A 22,700-nucleotide genomic window follows, 5' to 3' on the forward strand; every position below is an offset into this window, starting at 1 on the left:
CTTTATAATCTCTGATAATAATTATATAATTATACACCTCATATTTGTCTGCTATTACTGGACATCACAAAGGTCCATAAAAGTTTGACCTAACATGAGGATATATATGACGCCACAATGGAAAAGTGATTGTTGTTTGACGTTAATAGTTCAAGAGGTGCAGATTCTTAGGTCAAGCAGTTCAGATTTCCAAATACAACATGTACATGTAGCCAATTGTAAGCATGATAAGGTTTATTCATTATCAATAAAACATAAAAAGTGATGCTAGTGTATCTAACTTGTAATATTTCACTTCAAATAGCCATAACAAGGCCGTAGCTAGGGTCTTTTAAATAGTGAGGCAAGATGCTGTCGCCGAGCGGAGCGAGGCGAAATATTTTTGGCAGGGGGTCTGGGGGCCGCTCAAGGCCCCCAGAAGCTCTGGGGTAAATGGTGCAAAATCCTGCTATCTGGGCGTTTCCTGGGCCTCTATTAGTGATATCGATCATATGGGTTTCATGTGCCATAAAAGTGATAAAACATGTTTTTTTCTTGAGGGGGGGGGATATGGTTACTTATGTGTAAAATGAATAAATTGGAACCTCTTTATCTAGTAAATTATAAATGTGGTACTGTTTACAAATGAGCGGTTATGTGCATTTTTATGTCATAAGTAGATATTATTGGCGATTATGGCAAATAGAAAAACTGTCAGAGAAAAAAGATAAATAAAATAAAGACAAGACTTGTGGTCATTAAACTGTTTCTTCCAAAAATCAAAATTTCACACATTTATAAGGGCCTATATTTTATTTAAGTGAAATCTTCTAGTCAAATATCAGCTTTCCAATCTTTCTGTGTCCAGTTCTATCGAATCTTAGAAGAATATCCTCCCGTGAAACATCCTTGTCCCTGTGAGTGTGAAGCATTGCCAGTCCACAAAGGCGTTCCTCACCCATTGTGGATCTTTCCCACGTCTTCAATCTACGAAGTCCTGAAAAGGATCTTTCACAACAAACGCTGGTGACAGGCATTGTCAACAGTAGCACAAATATCCGTCTGATATTTGGATAAAAGTCTTGATGTGCCTGTTTCAAAGAAGATTTGAGTGTACCTGGTAATTTGGCATTAGGGATGTCAGAAAATTTAACCTTCCACCTTGTCACTTCTTGTTCCCATGTATTAACATCTGGCAGATCCGGGGAATAAACTTGAAGCAATTCGTCTTGTATGGTATCATTAAGATTTGCCAATTTTGATGGAACCAAGTTTTGGCCTAACATCATCTGACGTTGGTCATGTGGAAAACGTCTCTCCATCTCGGTACAAACATGGTCTAAGAACGCAAAGTAGATAGTTGTCCTCCACAATTGTTCGGCCGAATCAACAGTTGGGTTATCTCTATGGACCTGTCTGCCTGTTCTGCGCCTGGGAACAAGTGGAATCTCTTGCTTAGCAGCAATTGCCTGTGCTCTCTTATATACTTTCCTAAAGTGTTCATCTGTTCTCAATTGTCTTAAGGTCTTTAATGTATTAGCTGCATCGTCATATGCAAGAACCATATCACAATCTTTATTTTGAAGAGATTTCGTTAAACAATTCAAGTAGGACAGAACAAATTGCGTTACGCACAAAGCCACAATAAACTCTGGATCATCTAGGAGTCGCCTATGTCCACCTGCTTTGGATTTAGCTTCCCCTGAACTTTTATTTTCTATCTTTGAGACTGCATTTTGAATAGAACTGTAGTTAGTAATTAGGTTAGTCAAAGTATCCACACGAGCGCTCCAACGAGTTTCGCTTAACGGTTGAATTATTTTTTTCTTAGACTTTACTAATAGTTCAGCACTTTTATCTTCAATTTCATCCTCCTCATCTTCTTCTACGATGGCTTCTAATATTGTCTCATCAAAATGTTCTCCTAACTCTTCCTTTAATATATTCTTACGACTTGCTGAGGCGGATAAAAAGAATGTGAGTTGAACAACGCTGTCAAATAAATTTCTAATGGGGTTTACCGATTTGCAGCTTTGGGTAATAACTAAATTTAAGTTGTGTGATCGACAATGGACGTATGATGCCCTTGGACAAACTTCTTTGACGCGCGCCTGAACGCCTTGGACATGACCGCTCATAACACTAGCTCCGTCATAGCCCTGGCCTCTTAATTTTGCTATGTCAAGATGGCACGATTGCATAAAAGATATGATTTTTTCAAACATTGTTCTAGCATCGGAAGCCGCAAGTTCTACAAATCCTATAAATTCTTCTCGTATTTCATCTGATTCGTGATCTAAAAATCGTATACAAAGAGACACCTGCTCCTTGACGCTAATGTCAGTTGTACCATCAGCGCAAATTGCAAAGTATCCTGCTTTGGTACAGTCGGCCACTATCCTTTCCCTGATGTCTGCATCACAACAGGCTATGATATCATTCTGGATGTCGGGGGACAAATAAGAAGGTCCAGGTGATTGAAGATGTGTTTTTAAGACGACATCGGTTTTAGCTTTCCAATCAACAAAAAACCTAAAGTTTCCATCTTCTTTCTTAAGTTTTTTGTCCCAATTACCCCTTAGCGCTATATTTCTCTGGCCTAGCACGATGATAACATCAATAATCGAAAGAAGCACTTTTCTGTTATAACTAACTTTATCCTCATACGCTTTACTGATGCTACTATAAATATTGGCCTTTTCACCTTGACTTACGGACAATAGATTCTCAGACTTTTCCATGGCTTCTTTATGCATTTTACTTATTTCATGTAATTTAAAAGTCCCCCTTTTTTCGCCAACCGCATTTTTCCAGTCACTAAAGCCTTTTGTTTTAAAGAGCCCATCACCCTGGCCGAATGAAACACAATAAGAACAATATGACGCATCTTCCAAAACTGAATACCTCAGCCAACTGTATCGCTTTTCCCATTCTTTAGAGTATTTACGTGCCTTAGTAGTTGGATAAGCTGATATTTCTTTACCGAAATCTCTGGAACTCAAAATTTGGATAATTTCGTTTTCAGATAACGATTTTTTGGTGTAATTTGAAAAATCATCAGGATCAATATTTGAAGAACTTGGTATTTCAGAAGCTAAACTATGTACAGGTACTTCAATATTCGATATTTTGCTTTGAGGCACGTTTTGTCGAATTTCCGAGTCTTGACATTCGGTAGATTCATTTGGATTTGTTGCACACCTTTCAGTTTCTTCGCCAATATCAAGATCTGAAAATAACATGAATCGGGGTTACGATTTGCTTGGTTTTCAACACTATTGAATTCATTATACAATTTTTGACACTTTTCGAAAAGAAAAAGGGTGCGATAACACGTCCCGTACATTACGCTCGGGCCTCTGCTTAGTACGGACCTGTCAGGGCCAAAGTAACAACTAGAAACTACATCTAAGAGACAAAGGATGACCCTCCCGTACTGCATTTAAAATAATTTGACATTATATGGACCTAAACCAAGAACTTAACCAAAGTGTGACGGAAGGACGTACGGACGGACAAGGGTACCACTATATGTCGGGTCAGAAAAATTAATGGAATATTAAGTGATACCCCGCCACATTATATCTTTTTTATTTTATTGATTTCAATGGCTGATCCAGAATTTCCGAGAAATAACGGGAGTTGCAGTTATTAGGATGGGACCCTGCGGCCATGCCTGGTCATTGAGTCCCTACATACTCACTCATATTTTATTAAAACTAATACCTGCACTGCTTCTTTTTCTACATGATCCTGTTTTAAGCCACAGATCCATGTTTAACGTTCATAACATTGATCACGTTCGATTTCATGACCTATTGATAATTATTGATTCGGATACTGAAACTGGACACTTGATAAATTCCGGACACGATTAGTCAGAATCAATTAAATTACCGGGCTATATACGATGACTGCAATTAAATAACGTACCCGTCTTCTTTTAGGATTAGTTTTGGTCATCGCTCATTATTTGGATATATAAATGATTTTTTTTTAAACATCAATACCATACTTGGTCATTTTTTTAGTGAGGCATTTGCCTCACTTGCCTCAATGGATGCTACGGCCTTGCATAATTGCACTAGTTTCATCACAGACAGGTACAGAATGTGTAAGGGGAAATGAAAAAAAAATTGGCACTCCCAGCAGGGCTGTAAATTGCCTGTCCTGTAAGGGGAGGCAGTTTATTATCGCCATGCGGAGCGAAGCATAAAATATTTGGACCCATTCCCTGCAGAAAAGGATATTTTTTCAGGCCTTTTCCTTGTATGCAATGTACCTCTTTAGCAATGTTTAGAATACACAACTTGTATTTTTTGTTACATTTCAATAAAGATGCGCCTGGAAAAAAATAGTTATAAACCAGTCTTGAGAGTTAGATTACGTGTCCTGGTAGAGTAAGATTTGTTTTCGCTTTATCCTGCTTTATGACTCTTTTACTTAAGTTTAGGGAAAAAAATTTCTGACTGGGCGAATCCCATCTTTTTAGCACTTCTACATGTTTGCATTCAACATTGCTAACATTGTCACTTCTGTATATGCAGATGCAATAGTATTTGGTGGGAAAATTTTATGTGTGCAAAGGAGTTGAGTTGAGTACCGATCGTTCAGATCCAAATATTGAACACACCTGCATGAAATTATGATTAACCACCTTGTTGTTTTAACTAACAACCAGTGCTATAAAAATTATGCATGATCTTAACCATTTTTTTTCTTTTCAGTGTTTTTTTTTCTCCATTTATTATTTTTTTGTCAGTGAGCCCGCAATAGGAGGCAACTGCCTACATGCCTCTATGTAATTTACGGCCCTGCCCAGTAAATGAATTAAACAAACCATTGTAAACACTAATTTCTCATTGCATTGAAGACCTGTTGGTGACCTTCTACTGTTGTCTGCTCTATGGTCGGGTTGTTGTCTCTTTGGCACATTCCCCATTTTCATTCTCCATATTACTAAGTCTTAATAAAGTCACACTTTTATCATGTTTATTGTTCATTTTAGATAATAAAATGTATCTTCTTTACATTAATACTTTATGAATTACCAATTCACCTTTTCAGAATCTAAAGGACTATAGATAATTTCTTAGTTTGTACACCAATGTGAAAATAACGTTATGTCATTGGATGGATTTCCATTGTTTCGAATTTTATAAACCAATCACTTTGTTTTAGCGTACGTTTTTGAATATAATACCCATAATGCATTATATTCTAAAACGACATATTCATTGTATATGTTGAGAATTTGGAATTATGTGGTAATATATATTTTAGCTGTTCATGAAGTTTTTTAGTAAGACACCTTTTGAAGACGTCTCAAAAGGCCATAAATCTCTCAGTAAAGTTTTGAATTATTTCAATTTTATATCAAAAAACCTATCAGATTCATTTTCCATTATATATTCTGATCCCAGTTTATGGGTACAATTGGAAGTTTAATCATGTTAATAGTTAACGTTTTAATGTTACACAGAAATTTTGGCTAAAGATTATATAACAGACTTCATTTACGAACGCAGTGATTCAAGAAATTCACTGCCCTCTGATGGCAAATCATGGTCCCTCTTATTACCAGTTTTACGTTTACCATCACCTTGAGTTTGATTTTAAGATGTTTTGGCCACGAGCCTTTATCATTTTTTTTTTATGAATAAAGAGATTGAAGAAGGCCAGTGGCAAGAACAAAAATCTATTCTGATATGTTTAATACAGATGGACTTTATCTAATTCTAAATAAAATAAGAAACGACCATTATTTATGTCTATATGGTCATGATGGTACTAATAGCTAAGATTTTAAAATAATATGGATATAATTCATTTCTAGTATTTAATCTAACTGTCAACTTAACACAATGAACATATTATATGAACTCACATAATAATGAGTCCTCGACTCTTCTTAATTTTAGGTCTTTTCATTTCATTGTATTTTGTTTATTCAAAGAAGTTTGAACACATAATATCTGATTATTTTTTACCATGTTGAAAAGTTATATAGAGGATAGTTTAATTATGTATGGCTTTTTAAATCCTTTTCAGGGATTTAAAAATCTTAGGGACATTTAATTAAAGCTGTCAAATCCACAGTGGTCCATGTGAATTCCATTGAATTGAGAATTATCCCTAACATTTGGACTTTTGTTTCTTAAAATAATATTACATCTTCTGTTATATTCCACCACTTTCATTGACTTTAAGATTCTGAAAAATACTTGATTTTCCTACTTGGTGTCTGTGGTAAAATTGAGACATTAGTTTTTGTCTTGTCTGTTTTGGTTGTACAGTAGATTGTGATTAAAGGGAAATATTACAATCAGGCAACAACGACAACAAAGTAAAATATTTGCATAATGCTTTATATTTCAGAAGATAGAAGACCTGAATACTTACTACCTTCTAAGCTGACACCTTTATGTAACAAAATTTTGTCTGTTATATTTTCTTTGTCCTGGACCTCATTTTTGTCGAGCCTGCAACTTTTGTTGCAGAAAGCTCGACATAGGGATAGTGATCCGGCGGCGGCGGCGGCGGTGTTAGCTAACTTCTTAAAAGCTTTATATTTTAGAAGGTGGAAGACCTGGATGCTTCATACTTTGTATATAGATGCCTCATGTTACGAAGTTTCCGTCAGTCACATGTCCAATGTCCTTGACCTCATTTTCATGGTTCAGTGACCACTTGAAAAAAAAGTTCAGATTTTTTTGTAATGTTGAATTCTCTCTTATTATAAGTAATAGGATAACTATATTTGATTTGTGCGTATCTTGAAAGGTCATCATGTCTGTCAGACAGTTTTCACTTGACCTTGACCTCATTTCATGGATCAGTGAACAAGGTTAAGTTTTGGTGGTCAAGTCCATATCTCAGATACTACAAGCAATAGGGCTAGTATATTCGGTGTATGGAAGGACTGTAAGGTGTACATGTCCAACTGGCAGGTGTCATCTGACCTTGACCTCATTTTCATGGTTCAGTGGTTATAGTTAAATTTTTGTGTTTTGGTCTGTTTTTCTCATACTATATGCAATAGGTCTACTATATTTGTTGTATGGAATGATTGTAAGGTGTACCTATGTAGCGGGCAGATGTCATGTGACCTTGACCTCATTTTCATGGTTCAGTGGTCAAAGTTAAGTTTTTGAGTTTTGGTCTTTTTATCTAATACTATATGCCATAGGTCATCTATATTTGGTGTATGGAAATATTTCATGATCTTTATGTCAGTCGCGCAAGTTTTATTTGACCATGACCTCATTTTCACGGTTCATTGCACAGTGTTAAGTTTTTGTGTCTTGGTCTATTTTTCTTAAACTATAAGTAATAATAACTATATATGTTGTATAGAAGCATTGTTAGCTGTACATGTCTGCCTGGCATGGTTCACCTGACCTTGACCTCATTTTCAAGGTTCATTGGTCTTTGTTTAGTTATCTTGGTTAATGTTAAGCTTATGTGACAGTTGTATTAAAGCTTAGCTTTATACTTAAGACTATCAACATAATATCAATGATTAGTATAGAAGGCGAGACATTTCAGCGTGTGCACTCTTGTAATGTTTCAGTGCATGTTTGACATGTATGTGAAATACTCACTTATTATGAATATGTTTACATGACCAACTTGACATGCAAAAACATTTCTGCATGTGCACTTCTGTTTTTTATAAAGACAAAAAAGATTGCACATTGGCTGACAATGTATAAATATTGAAGAGTTGATTGCAATGCATTTTATTAATAACTTATGATGTTTATTTCAGATTGCAGATGAAGTGTCTATAGATTGCCAACATGTAAGTATTAATTTTGGAGTAAGACCTACTATTCTGGATAGTTGCTAAGGTACAATATTATGGCAAAATTTATCTTTACTTGAAGTGTTTATGTACAGAAATTTAAAAGCAACCACAGATTTCAATGTTGATATATATACTGTTTAAATCTATATCATGTTGTCTGAGTTAAATTAGTTCGTATCTTTTATCAAATCATTCCCTTTTTCGGTTAGGGAGAATTCATCAAATGGGGAATAGTTCTCCTTATGAGAAGCTATCCCTTAAATGAGGGATACTTTTCTAGCGTTGAAAACATTTGTTTATGCCTTTGCTGTTGTTGATTCTCTAACAAGTTTGTGAATTTTGACAGTGTCACTTTTAGAGTTATATATGCTATATATTATCAAAAGAAAAATTGCTGAAATTTTCATTTCCGTTCTCTAACTTAACCATCTGTTGTGAAACTTATACACTTAGTATGCTTATTACCTCAAAACTCAGATCATGTACTGATTTTAGGTAGCGTCAATTTCACTTTTCCTGAGTTATGTCCCTTGTGTATCATTTGTGTCCCATATGGACACATTCACCATAAATTTATTTGATACACATTTTATGCTTGAAATGGCTGATGTTCATGAAAAATGCAGCTGATTTTCCAAACTATGAACAGTCTGAATTTGATTTACCAAGAAGTTACATCCCTATGATAACTTGGAAAACTTGTCAGTTTTCAAGGCTAATTTCTTCTTGGAAACACAAAAATAAATAAATATGGTTCATCAAAAATTTTCTACAAATTTGTGCTATTTTATTTAAAAAGACTTGGCTAAGAAAATTAAGATTGAAACACTCTCAAATAATTACTCAGATAAGGGATTGTTTTTCATTATGGAAATAGTTTTCCCATATGATATGGCAGGTATTTCTCAAGCTGTTAACCTTCAAAGGACCTTTTCCTATTTTTTGGCATCTTTCATCATGATCATATGTCATTGATGTCCGTTAGAAATTTATGTTTATATCATAAATGTTAATAAAATATTATTTTGGAAGAAAAATCTATGGATACTAAACAATTGGAGATTTGATGAATTAAAGTCAAATTTGAGAATATATTTAGCCAATTATTTTGTTTTCAATACAATTGTTTACTTACAAATGACTTATATTTAAAGGAATACTTTGTTTAGAGTGAAATGTATTTGTTTTATAGTTAAAATCCAATGAGACAAATGTTGTTTACAAAGATTTACCAAAATCAGTGAAATAGTCCATTTAATGTATCTTGGCCTTTTTGCTGAGAAGCATAGTAATTTCTTGCAGAATTGGGCCTGTCTTTGTGTTTTATCTTTAGAGCTGTTCTTTTAAAAACATTTTTGTAGTAAAAGCTGGACATATTTGTATACTAATTTGCTAAAAACAACACTTTAAACCATATGACCTGAAAGAACAGGTATCCCAAAAATTAAGAGAAAATGCATAGTAAAGGATAACACTAAATAAATGTAGATTACAAATATGGAATACAAAATTGAAAATTTACAATTGAAATATTAATTTATACTCCAGAAATAACTACATTGTTTTTGAACCAAATCCTGGTTTAGAGATAATTATAGATATCATTTATTATGTAAAAAAAATTCCCTTTCTTTTCCTTTACTTTTATTTACGTTGATACATTATAAGTGTCAAATTTGATATTAATTGTTGACATCAAATTAAATGTTGTCATATGCAAAATAAAAAAACAAACAAAAATGTTTGATAAATTGAGAGGAGTTTTTTTTACCTTGTTCTTTACAAATTTGATACTGTGATAGTAGATTTGTAAGAACACATCTCTGAAATAGAATTAAATATTCATACACATGTATCAGGGGGAGAAAACCAATAGAAAAGAAATGTATATAAAGGATGCACAAAGCAAACTAAACGTAATCATGTAAGAAATTAAATACATGTATGGATATATTAATGTCAGGACTCACACTTCTTCAGAATTATAGGGAGAAGTGACTTCTCTTTTTGAAACTGATAGGGAGAAGTGGTGAAATTTGAAAGAGAAGTGCTCATTTGTGCGGTGCGATACAATGTTTGGATTTTACAATAGTATAAAGGGCCATATGTAAATAATGTTCTTTTTATATTGTTCAATTCATATCTGAGTAAAAAAATTACAATTAAAGTAACATTTGAAATTAAAAGTTGTTTAAGTTTTACTAAGGTTCTTGTGAGAAACTACCAACTAAATATCTAGCACTAAAAAAAAAAAAATATTTTAAAAAATGTAAAGAAATTATAATATATCAATTACAATTTAATTAAAAATTATCTTGTGTATGACATTCAGTGTTTCTCATAAAAAAAATATAAAAGTTAATATCTGGCAGAATATATTGATATTAGTATAATAGTCTCAGAGTTAAGCAACTTTAATCAATAGTTTGAAACAATCCATAAAAAATATAGGGAATTATATACACCAAAAAAATATAGGGAATTATATACACCAATCAATTAGATGTTACCAAAAGTCTCTTAATGTGTGTGGAATGCGTAATTTTTCCCTTTGGGATCAATATTCTTCTGTCAGCTGTTCCATCCGTGCGTCCGTAGTAATTATTATAAAAGTACGGATTTCGGTCATAGCTGGTCCGGTTCAGATCCGGAGTTTAGAAATTGGTCAATGGCGGACGAATGCAAGAAAATTTACAAAAATAAACGATGTTTAACAAGTTATTTGGAAAGGAACATGACATTTTTAATGCAATAAATGGATTGATGTACGTTTTCGAGTAACAAGCTCCGGAACTTGCAGAAATGCACGAAGTGATAAAAAGTTGTATTTTTATCAAATAACCTGCTACACACTACGAAGACAATGCTTCAACCTCTTTTCTAAAGATAATGAATCGTTTATGTCTGAATTTCTTTAATTATCAATAAAAAATTGATGTTTCATCAACTTGGTAAAAATTGAAAATGTCCGATGACGGAAGCGACTGAAAGCGACTATCGTCAAGAACAGGGCGACTTGTTTTCGCTTTTGGGGGTCGGGGAAAGCGAAGTGACGGTCGGGAAGGCGACTTCTTCGCCCAAGTCGCCTGGTAGCGTGAGCCCTGAATGTACGTTGTATATAGACATGATAGAGGTACAATGTAAACGAAAAACATTCCACAGCATGACAATCAAAGTGGATACCTGTAAATAAATCACATGACAATGAGAGATATCAATCAGTACACCTCTAAATATATTAAGTGCATAAATATCATTAAAAGTTGAAAGAAGTCTTGACCTTGTGCAATTCGAAATTTTGTTGTTTGTAGGATGTATAGCCATATAAACTGAAAATTAAAATAAAAATACAGAATAGTATAAAACATTCTGTTAAGTATTTATCTATTTATAAAACAAAATTCATAAGATTAGACCCTGGACATTAAGTTGTGACCCTACTATTTTAATTACCGATCTCTGATTTTGGAATTTCCCATACCAAAACATGGAAGATAAAAAATCCTTAAAAACTACTTTATTGAATTCAACCTTACCTACACAGAGTATTCTACATGTTCTAGTGGAGATTCAATTGTGCATCTACTATTTGATTTATGGAGTTTTCTGGACCAAAACATGTGCATGAGAGAGATTTCAGGTGACAGTGGCACAATTCATTTAAGTAGACTCAACTTTTTTTTAATTTAAGAAAGGGACATGTATGATAACATACATTATATAAGTTCACAAATATTTATTAGTTTATATGTATTCTTTCAATTTATTTTACATGTCTTTTCAGCTTCTTTGGAACTATAAGAAAAATTTGACTAAAGATGACAGATTTGAAATGGTTGCAAATGATGTTTGTAAGGAAGATTTGCCTCGGGTAAAAATATATTATCAAAATTATAAATAACTACAAAACATTAGGATTGAATAAGTAATATATTTTATTTTAAAAACAAACTACCGGCATTCAAATGAGAACTAACTGTGCCCCTCTTCTTGCCGACTTGTTCCCTTATTCTTATGAGGCTGACTTCATACAGGATCTTCTTAGGAAGAAACAAAAGAAGTTATCATTATGCTTTAACTTTACTTTACATTATAAAGATGATGTTCTCTCACTTGAAGAAACAATAATGTGATGTATTGTTACCTTGTGAGGTAGTTAGGCTGTTTGCTTTCTTGTTTGTCATTTAGGAGACTTTTATAGCTGACTATGCAGTTTGTGTTTTGTTCATTGTTAAAGGCTGTACAGCTACCTATAGTTGTAAGCACTTATTTAATTTGATGTCAGGCAAGAGTTATCTAATATTGGCAATGAAACCACATCTTCTTATTTTTATAACACTTGTGTTTAGTAGTACATGATGTAGTACAACTGAGGGTTCATATTCATATCCTGTTATCACGCTCTCTTCCTGAATATGCAAGTACTCTGGATGGTAAACAGCAATCCATTCATTCTATTCACAATTAAGGGGTGTGGGGGTGGGGAACACAATGAAAATACATAAGCCGTCTCCTGTGTTCTTTTCCTTTTCACTAATTACTTTTTCCAGTGATTTGTGATTGGAGATTTGCTACCCCTAAACAAGGAAAAATTATTCTTTCCACTCATTTGGCTTTATCAGATGATGTAAAACAAGGTCATTTATTGTTTCTTTTTATGAAAAATTGACAACAGCTTGAAATGATATTATAAATTGTAAATGTTAAATTGTGGGATAAAAACAAATTAAATACAATTTTACACGAGTTAAAACCACATACAGGAAAATGTTTAAGAGCATATATGTAAAGTCAGTGACAACTACATTTAATCAATAAATTTGTTTCCTAGAATATAACAGCAGGTGGTATAAATTTGTTTGAATGACTGTTCTCTTATTGACCAACTATGTATTGATCATACCTGGAAAGATTGTAATGTACGTGTACATGTCTACATGTCCATCTGGCAGGGTTCACAGGTCAAAGTTCAATTTTAGTGGTCAAGTCTGTTCATCAGATATTATAAGCAGTTAGTCATTTATATTTAGTATATGGAATGATTGTTAAGTACACATATAAATATGAAGATGTGGTCCATCTGACTGACTTATGACATGATAATACTGGGTGTCAGTCCGTCTGTTAGTCATATATTCTAAGAGTTCTCACATATACAATACATTACAGATTTTTATGAAGTTTATATGAAAGTTTTATATCAGTAAATTCTTGTACAGATTTGAAAATCAGTTATAACAACCATTTAAAAATGAATTAAGATCATTGAAATTTTAAAGTATTTGGAAAATTGCATTGTAAGCACTCTATAGCCTCTATTTCGTGTAGAATTGTTATGAAATTTATATTGTAGACAAATTTGAAAATCAGCACTGATCAATTATATTTCTCAGGAGTTATTTTCCTTAGAAATAAAAATTCATTAGAAAATTGCATTGTTAAAGTGCTCTTAAGTGTACAATCATTGCCAGATATTTCTAAAATTTATATCCAAGGTAAACACCACCAATGCCTGACAAATCAACTATAATGCAGGAGTTCTGTCCCTTAGAAATTTAAAATCCATATAAAAAAGTTACACTCTCAAGTGTACATTTTTTTTCAAGAAATATATGAAATTGATGTATAAGGTTTATATCAGCAATGTTTCAAATGTGTTCTTAAATCAGCACTGATGAATTATTTTTACAAGAGTTATGTCCCATAGAAATGTTTATTCTATAGAAAATGACATTGTAAGCAATCTCAAGTGTACAATTCTTGCAAGACATTTATGAAATTTATATCAAAGGTTTACGTCAGGAATAAAAATTCACAACCAAGAATAAATTTCATGAAATCAACTTGATTGCACTTTAGATGGCAGTTTGAATCTGTACGTTCATTATTCATTCCACCATATAATCCTGCTAACACATTTGTAACATGAATCTATGATCTTGTGTATTTCAGCAGTAGTTTGTGAAATTAGAATCTATGATTTTCAGCAGTAATTGGTGAAATTAGAATCTATGATTTTGTATATTTCCACAGTAGTTGTTGAAATTAGAATCTATGATTTTGTATATTTCCACAGTAGTTTGTGAAATTAGAATCTATGATTTTGTATATTTCAGATGGACGATTGCAATCAATTGCAAAAGGGTAGTGGACAGATAATTCCATGTCTGGTTGACAATTACCAGTTGGTTCAAGCCAAAGAATGTAAAAGATACCTAGAAAAAATGTCCAAAATTGTTTTCAGTGACTACACGTTGATATACAAGTTCGCTGATTCATGTCACGATGATATCCAGAGGTTTACATGTGGTAGATTAGAAACTGCAGAAAGAGAGGTAAAACTTATAGAATGAAGGAACATGGAATCATTGATGAATGTAACAAAAAGACAAACTATTCACAAACAAACATAAACCATATCAGCATGATCAGTCAACAAAAAGTTTTTATAAGTTACTTAAAAAGTTCAATTTCATAATTGTTTATAGATTAGATATGGTTTTGTTTCACAACTTGTGGACATTAATGATGCCGAGAGCATTGGTTTGGATCAGATTGATAAAAATCTTAATAGTATTTACTGTAGTAGCAGGAATTCGTTCTCCAAGAAAGTTTGTTATATGGCATTTCATTTTATTTGAACTTGACACCATATGGCACAATTTTTCCCCAATTATGGTCCAAACCAGAATATTATAATTACAATTATGATAAAAAATTTTGATGACAATTGTAAGACAATGTAAGACAATTGTTTGTTATGGGCAAGAAATCAGATCAGCAAACTTCAAAATTAATGACAGTATTGATAAACTCATAAAAGAAACGAGGCTTAATTTTTTTTTCAAAGTTGAAGAGCATTGAGGATCTAAATTTCTAAATGGTTTTGCCATTAACAGCTAAAATAATCTATTCCTGGGATAGAAAATCTAGTAAAAATCTAGTTCATGATGAATTCTTGTTTAGTTTCTTCTAATTTCTGTATGTTTTTTATATTTTATTTGTCTTATTTGAATGTAAATGAATACATGTTGTTTCCTTCCAGTAAACAATCAGTATAACATTATAATTGATAAAATAAATATAATTAATAGGACTCTGTACACAGACAAGGTGCTGTACTTGAATGTCTGGTGAGGAACATAACTAAACTATCACAACATTGTAAACATCAGCTTCTACGAGTGGCCGAACTACAGTCAGATGACTATCACATGGATAGACCTTTATATTATGCATGTCGGGATGCCAGGGAACATTTCTGTCCAAAGACACCAGCAGGCAATGGAAGAGTTTACGAATGTTTGTTTAAAAATAAGATGGACCCAGCCATGCCAATACAGGTATTTAAGTCTGAATTTACCGAAATTAATTATCAATTGAAAAACTATAAACTATAAAAATGCTTTAAATTCATTTATAAAATAATTTGACAACAGTCCCATTGGTATGGAGGAAAAAGATCAATGTTACAATATTGGTCAAGAAGTAAAATTCAAGGTCGTTTGATTTTATTTAGTAAATACATATTATATGAAACATGACTAATTTGCTCTTGATATAGTTCTCAATACAGTGAGTGCTGCACAATAATGTCACAGAAGAGTGTCAACTCTGACTCACAGTCCTCAAAATAAGGGCATGACTGACAGGACATGTCCTGAAAAATATAAATGGTCTTGTTGATTTTTGTAAACTTTGAAATATATTCCTTAGAAAAATTTGAAGAATCATCAATTCCGTCCTGTAAATGCCAAATAATTGTCTGCATTCAATTATTGCCATTACTTGTGTTGTTTGAATACAAAAATGACTTAACTGAAAGTATCTACTTGGTCAGTGGCGGATCCAGGGGGGGCTTCCGGGGGTTGGAACCCCCCTCTTTTTTTGGCCGATCAATGCATTTGAATGGGAGCATATAGTTGGACCCCCCCCCCCCCCCCCCCCCCCCCTTTTACTCTGGGTTGGGAACCCCCCCCTTTTTTAAATGGCTGGATCTGCGCCTGTTGGTAATGATTTAACAAAAAGTAGGAAATGCAATTTTTTCGCTGACATTCATAGAGATGAAACTTGATGGTCTTTATGATTATCATTGATATACTTGTTCAATTATTTCCTGTTAAATTCTAAGCATAATTTACTGTGAAAGATTAAGAAACAAGCATATATTATACACTAGGAATAAAAATTTAAAAAAAAACCCCAATATTATTTACATGAAGTTAAGACATAACCATCAGCTGTTACATGTAAATTAATGGATATTAAATGATAATTTTCATGTAATATATGCAGTGTATGAGCATTAAAAGTACTTGTGCATGTAGAAATTATCCATGTTTAAGCAAAATTTAGTTAATATATGATTAGTACAAATATTCAAAATTGTGTGTTCCCATTATTCAAAGACAGGAGGTCATTATGGTCATATTTACCATTCATTATACAAAAACTTTAAAAAATAATAATCTTATTATTATGCCCCACCTACAATAGTAGAGGGACATTATGTTTTCTGGTCTGTGGCTCCGTTCGTTCGTTCGTTCGTTCATTCGTTCGTCCGACTTCAGGTTAAAGTTTTTGGTCAAGGTAGTTTTTGATGAAGCTGAGGTCCAATCAACTTGAAATTTAGTACACTTGTTGCTTATGATATGATCTTTCTAATTTTAAAGCCAAATTAGACTTTTGACCCCAATTTCACGGTCCACTGAACATAGAAAATGAAAGTGGGAGTTTCAGGTTAAAGTTTTTGGTCAAGGTAGTTCTTGATGAAGCTGAAGTCCAATCAACTTGAAACTTAGTACACTAGTTGCTTATGATATGATCTTTCTAATTTTAAAGCCCAATTACACTTTTGACACCAATTACACGGTCCACTGAACATAGAAAATGAAAATGGGAGTTTCAGGTTAAAGTTTTTGGTCAAGGTAGTTTTTGATGAAGCTGAAGTCCAATCAAATTGAAACTTAGTACACTTGTTGCTTATGATATGATCTTTCTAATTTTAAAGCCCAGTTACACTTTTGACCCCAATTTCATGGTCCACTGAACATAGAAAATGAAAGTGGGAGTTCCAGGTTAAAGTTTTTGGTCATGGTAGTTTTTGATGAAGTTGAAGTCCAATCAAATTCAAACTTAGTACACACGTTCCCTATGATATGATCTTTCTAATTTAATTGCAAAATTATATTTTTCATCCCAATTTCACGGTCCACTGAACATAGAAAATGATAATGGGAGTGGGGCATCCGAATACTATGGACACATTCTTGTTTTGACTCTATTTCTGTTTTTTTTACTGCATGACAAGAAGATACACATGTTAGAGGGGGAGCAGGATCTTTTTTTGGGACGTCAGGATCGGGTTTTCTTAAGCTCATGATTTCGGGATCCCAGAATTCTTTTTTTGAATTTTGGGATGTCAAGATTTATATTCCTTCAAATTCAGGACCCTGGGATTTCGGGATCAGGAAACCTCCGACCCACCCTGCCCCTCCCCACGTCAGGACATGAGAACATGGCTTTATGATGTCCTGAAAGACTTTTCAGACAAACCATAACATGGCTTGATATAGAATACTAGTTCATTTTAAAAGAACTCTTTTTCTCCTCTTCAGTGTAATTTGTTGATTTCAAGTGATATAAACACATTCGAAGTTCAAATTTACCCTAAGAAGATGTTTTTTAATTAATGTCATGGATGGAGATGTGTTTGGTTCTTATGACATACACGATAGCAGACTCTGACATCAATGTCCCTATTAAATTGAAATATTATCATTTAGTTGTTAGATTTATAAGTAGTGGTAACTAGTCTTACTTCCCAGAAAATGTTAAGTTGGTAACAGTTTGTATCTGTGGTGCAAAACCTTTTACAGGTAACCTTTAAATATAACAAGACAAATTAAGAAATTGCCAATTTCAGTGTAAAGAAAAGTTACAAAGAAGACAGAGAGAAATCGCTGAAGATGTTAAAGTAGAAAAAAAGTTCTATGTTGCCTGCCGAAATGATATAAAGCAGTTTAAATGTTTTCAACATGGTCAAAGTAAGGATCCTGATACCAAGAGGGCAACTGTACTGATCTGTCTGGAGAATGCTATGAAAGAAGGTAAGATAATGGTCAAAGGTTGTCTGGAGGATGCTATGAAACAAGGTAAGATAAGGGTCAAAGGTTGTCTGGAGGATGTTATGAAACAAGGTAAGATAGAGGTCAAAGGTTGTCTGGAGGATGTCATGAAACGAGGTAAGATAAAGGTCAAAGTTTGTTTGGAGGATGCCACGAAACAAGGTAAGATAAAGGTCAAAGGTTGTCTGGAGGATGCCATGAAACAAGGTAAGATAAAGGTCAAAGGTTGTCTGGAGGATGCCATGAAACAAGGTAAGATAAAGGTCAAAGGTTGTCTGTAGGATGCCATGAAACAAGGTAAGATAAGGGTAAAGGTTGTCTGTAGGATGCTATGAAACAAGGTAAGATAAAAAAAAAAAAGACAGACCAAGGTCAAAGGTTGGAGGAGGCTATGAAAAAAGTTAAGTCACAGTTCAAAGGTAGGAGGTGGTTGTGAAATTATGAAAGATAAAGGTCAAGGGTTTCTGGAGGATACTGTGGAAAAAAATAAGATGAAGGTCAAACTATTAAAGAAGTTTCTGCCTGTAAGTAGTTTGATGACTTTGATCACACAGGTTATTTGGTAATTTTGTCCTTTGCACTAAGGTTGAATTGTCGGAAAAGGAAAAAATATCAATCCCAGTTATCCCTACATAGATTTTGTACTGTTTTAATATTAACTTTTATTGGTTGTCCAACTGTCTATATCACTATGTTCAACTGTAAAATTGCATATCACGGCTTTGTGACGTCAAACACGTTGACCTAGCCTTAATAACTTTGACCCAGACTTATCAGCGATGTCATAATGTTTGAACCAATATTGTTAAGTTTGACCCGAACTAATCAAGTCAACTTCCGGTTGCTGGTGAAACTAAGAAAACACTTCCAAAAGACACAAAAACAGCCTGATAAATCGATTATCAGAATATCTGCATATTGATATTGTAAAATATCAACATGCAGACAACCAGATGGTATTGAGAAAGGGAAGTAAAACATAGCTTGAAATATGATAAACATTTGTAAGTCCAATCTGATTAAAATAAAAATCCCATGTCTAAGCTGAAAAGATATTAGAATGTTTTTATCTCTCTGTAATTTACTTATTTTGGTCTTTATCAACATAACACTTTTACACTGATAGCTGCAATCACAAATGACATGCATGATTCCACAGAGCTGTTTACAATTTTTGAAGATAAATATTAGATACCTGACCCTAGAACTGCTAGTGGAATCTCACATACGTATAGGTATTTTTGATCTTACAAACAACATTTAGAGAAAGAAGTATATAGTTAGATTACATTAGGAAATATATATTGATAAAAAAAATTTGAATGCTACATTAGATTTAAATGAAACTGATTTAATGTAACATTTTGCATCTTAGATTTGTAACATATTAACTCAAACTATATGCCAAAATATTCAAATTTTAACTACTCTTTGTGATTTATAGGGAAGTTGATTAAACCCAACTGAACTTTAATCTGTTGAACAAACAAAGCATTTTCTTATTTTCTTAATGAATCAATAACAAGTTTTGCAAAATTCAGTATGACTTATTTTGTACTGATTTCATTTCCAGATGAAAAAATTACACCTGAATGTTTAGCAGAGATGAATGAAGTGAGACAGTCATTATTGAGTGATTATAAGATTAACCCAGAACTTATTGCTATGTGTGAGCATGAAATTCAAGCTTGTATAAAAGAAAACAATGGTAACAGTGACAAGTTGGAGGAAGGCACGATAGTCCATTGTTTAATGGATGTTGCACGGACTAAATCTAGGAAGAAGGCCCCTGATAATAGAGTGCCTATGTCTGCACAATGTCAGCGTGCTGTAAGTTGGAGGATCATAGCAGTCATTATAATTTACTGTGGATTCATTTATTTTTTGTGGATTTAGCGAATCTTAAAAATGTTTTTGGTTTTACTATAATCTGCATAGGAACCTATACAAAATTTGTTTTAACATTCAATTTAAGGGGTTCGTTCACCTGTACCAACGAAATCCACAAAATTGGTATCCACAGAGTAATGATGAATCCACAGTATGCTATCCCACTGAGATGTGCTTCTGATTTTTATGCCCCAATGTTGGTTTCCCTTCTCTAAATTTAGTTGGTCTCAACCAAATATTATGAAACTGCAATATGCTTATCACCACAAAACACAGATCAAGTTTGAATTTTGGTGGCTTCACTGTAACTGAACTAGAGTAATGCCCATTTACAAATTGAAAAAAATGCTGATTTTTTTGTTTCTGTTCTCTTAACTTGAGTTTGCCTCAACTAAATGTTCTGAAACTTATACCAATGCTCATTACCACAAAACACAGATTAAGTAAAAATTTGGGTATCATCAATTTTACATTTCTTCAGTTATGTTTCTTTACAACTTTATATGATATATGTAAGATGGAGAATCATCTTTATCCCATGGACACATTCCCCATTTTTTGGCTGAGTGAAATTATTTCTTCAGTATAAACCATCTTTAAAAGAGTGCTGTGAATATTTTTTTTGTTAAAAAAATCCTCATAAGTTTTCCGTGAAATTTACATATATTAAATATATATATATTGATAATAAGCAAGTTCACACATTGTTTTTAACAGGTAGAAGATTTATTATTAGAAGCTGATGTTGGCAGTAACTTCCAGATGGACAAAGTTCTCATGAAAGCTTGCATGCCAGTTGTACAAACAGCATGTAGAAACATTCAGGCAGGAGATGCCAGGTTTGTTTCAGAGTACTTTACTTTCAACACAATAAAAACTAAGATATCCACTTATTTTGAGGAGGATGTAATACGGTAATAAAAGCTTATCAAAGAAGAGATTTTTAAAATGCAAATGAGATGCCCCCCAAAAAATCCCCACCTGGAATGACTTATAATAATTGTTTTGTCTTTGTCCCATGAAGAATATTTGTACTGCATCAAAGTTTTGCCATCCAGCCATTTTCAAAAGGGGTGTTCCATTCAAATGCACTGATAGTCCAAAATACAAAAATAAAGGGGGGGAGTGTCAATTACAGACCCTGCCCAATGGATCTGCCACTGCCTGCATTTTCACTGCATTTGGTTTAACTAAAAAAACCTAACTAAGACTAATATCAGATAGTAATTTTTATACGACCGCAAAATTTAAAAAGTTTTTCGTCGTATATTGCTATCACGTTGGCGTCGTCGTCGTCGTCGTCGCCGTCCGAATACTTTTAGTTTTCGCACTCTAACTTTAGTAAAAGTGAATAGAAATCTATGAAATTTTAACATAAGGTTTATGACCACAAAAGGAAGGTTGGGATTGATTTTGGGAGTTTTGGTCCCAACATTTTAGGAATAAGGGGCCAAAAAGGGCCCAAATAAGCATTTTCTTGGTTTTCGCACTATAACTTTAGTTTAAGTTAATAGAAATCTATGAAATTTTGACACAAGGTTTATGACCACAAAAGAATGGTTGGGATTGATTTTGGGAGTTTTGGTTCCAACAGTTTAGGAATTAGGGCCAAAAAAAGGGCCCAAATAAGCATTATTCTTGGTTTTCGCACAATAACTTTAGTTTAAGTAAATAGAAATCTATGAAATTTAAACACAAGGTTTATGACCATCAAAGGAAGGTTGGTATTGATTTTGGGATTTTTGGTCCCAACAGTTTAGGAATAAAGGGCCCAAAGGGTCCAAATTAAACTTTGTTTGATTTCATCAAAAATTGAATAATTGGGGTTCTTTGGTATGCCGAATCTAACTGTGTATGCAGATTCTTAATTTTTGGTCCCATTTTCAAATTGGTCTACATTAAGGTCCAAAGGGTCCAAAATTAAACTTAGTTTGATTTTAACAAAAATTGAATCCTGGGGGTTGTTTGATATGCTGAATTTAGAAATGTACTTAGATTTTTAATTATTGGCCTAGTTTTCAAGTTGGTCCAAATGGGGGTCCAAAATTAAACTTTGTTCATCAAAAATTGAATAAATGGGTTCTTTGATATGCCAAATCTAACTGTGTATGTAGATTCTTAATTTTTGGTCCAGTTTTCAAATGGTCTACATTAAGGTCCAAAGGGTCCAAAATTAAACTAAGTTTGATTTTAACAAAAATTAAATTCTTGGGCTTATTTGATATGCTTTATCTAAATATGTACTTTGATTTTTGATTATGGGCCCAGTTTTCAAGTTGGTCCAAATCAGGATTCCATATCAAGTATTGTGCAATAGCAAGAAATTTTCAATTGCACAGTATTGCACAATAGCAAGAAATATCTAATTGCACAATATTGTGCAATAGCAATTAATTTTCAATTGGAGTTATCTTTCTTTGTATAGAATAGAAGTTGATAATATATGTTGGAAATTTGCCAGACATGACTATGATGTCATTTTCTATTTTTATTTGCCAATAACTTTATGTAAATAACTTCATTGGAAATTTGCCAATATAGAATGTTGCTGATGAAGCTTTTTTTCCTTATCTTATCTAAAATGTTTTTAGATAATGTATGTTGGAAATTTTGCCAGACATGACTATGATGTCATTTTCTATTTTTATTTGCCAATAACTTTATGTAAATAACTTCATTGGAAATTTGCCAATATAAAATGTTGCTGATGAAGTTTTTTTTTATTGTTTTATACAATAAACAATGTATATTCACTTTTACTACCAACCAATCTTTACCATTCAGTGATAACAAGCACTTTATTTTACATTTTAATATTTTATGATGTATTTAAAAGAGTAGTTATTGTTGCAAACTCCATTAGAAATTTGAATTGATATCAGTTTTGGAAAAAG

At 33.0% G+C, this 22,700-nt stretch overlaps 1 protein-coding gene across 4 annotated transcripts in view; it reads left to right on the forward strand.

Moving 5' to 3' along the window:
• LOC139525475 (Golgi apparatus protein 1-like) overlaps positions 1 to 22,700 on the forward strand; it is a 62,586-nt gene that overhangs the window by 729 nt on the left and 39,157 nt on the right. For all 4 annotated transcript variants that reach the window (XM_071320845.1, XM_071320846.1, XM_071320843.1 and 1 more), the window contains exons 2-8: positions 7,751 to 7,783; positions 11,574 to 11,660; positions 13,906 to 14,124; positions 14,884 to 15,132; positions 17,715 to 17,898; positions 19,490 to 19,746; positions 20,524 to 20,645. In XM_071320845.1, the coding sequence (XP_071176946.1) occupies positions 7,751 to 7,783; positions 11,574 to 11,660; positions 13,906 to 14,124; positions 14,884 to 15,132; positions 17,715 to 17,898; positions 19,490 to 19,746; positions 20,524 to 20,645 (1,151 nt within the window). The remainder of the gene's footprint in view (positions 1 to 7,750; positions 7,784 to 11,573; positions 11,661 to 13,905; positions 14,125 to 14,883; positions 15,133 to 17,714; positions 17,899 to 19,489; positions 19,747 to 20,523; positions 20,646 to 22,700) is intronic.

This window comes from Mytilus edulis, chromosome 5 (genome assembly GCF_963676685.1).
Source record: "Mytilus edulis chromosome 5, xbMytEdul2.2, whole genome shotgun sequence".
In the NCBI taxonomy this organism is placed as follows: Eukaryota; Metazoa; Mollusca; class Bivalvia; order Mytilida; family Mytilidae; genus Mytilus; species Mytilus edulis.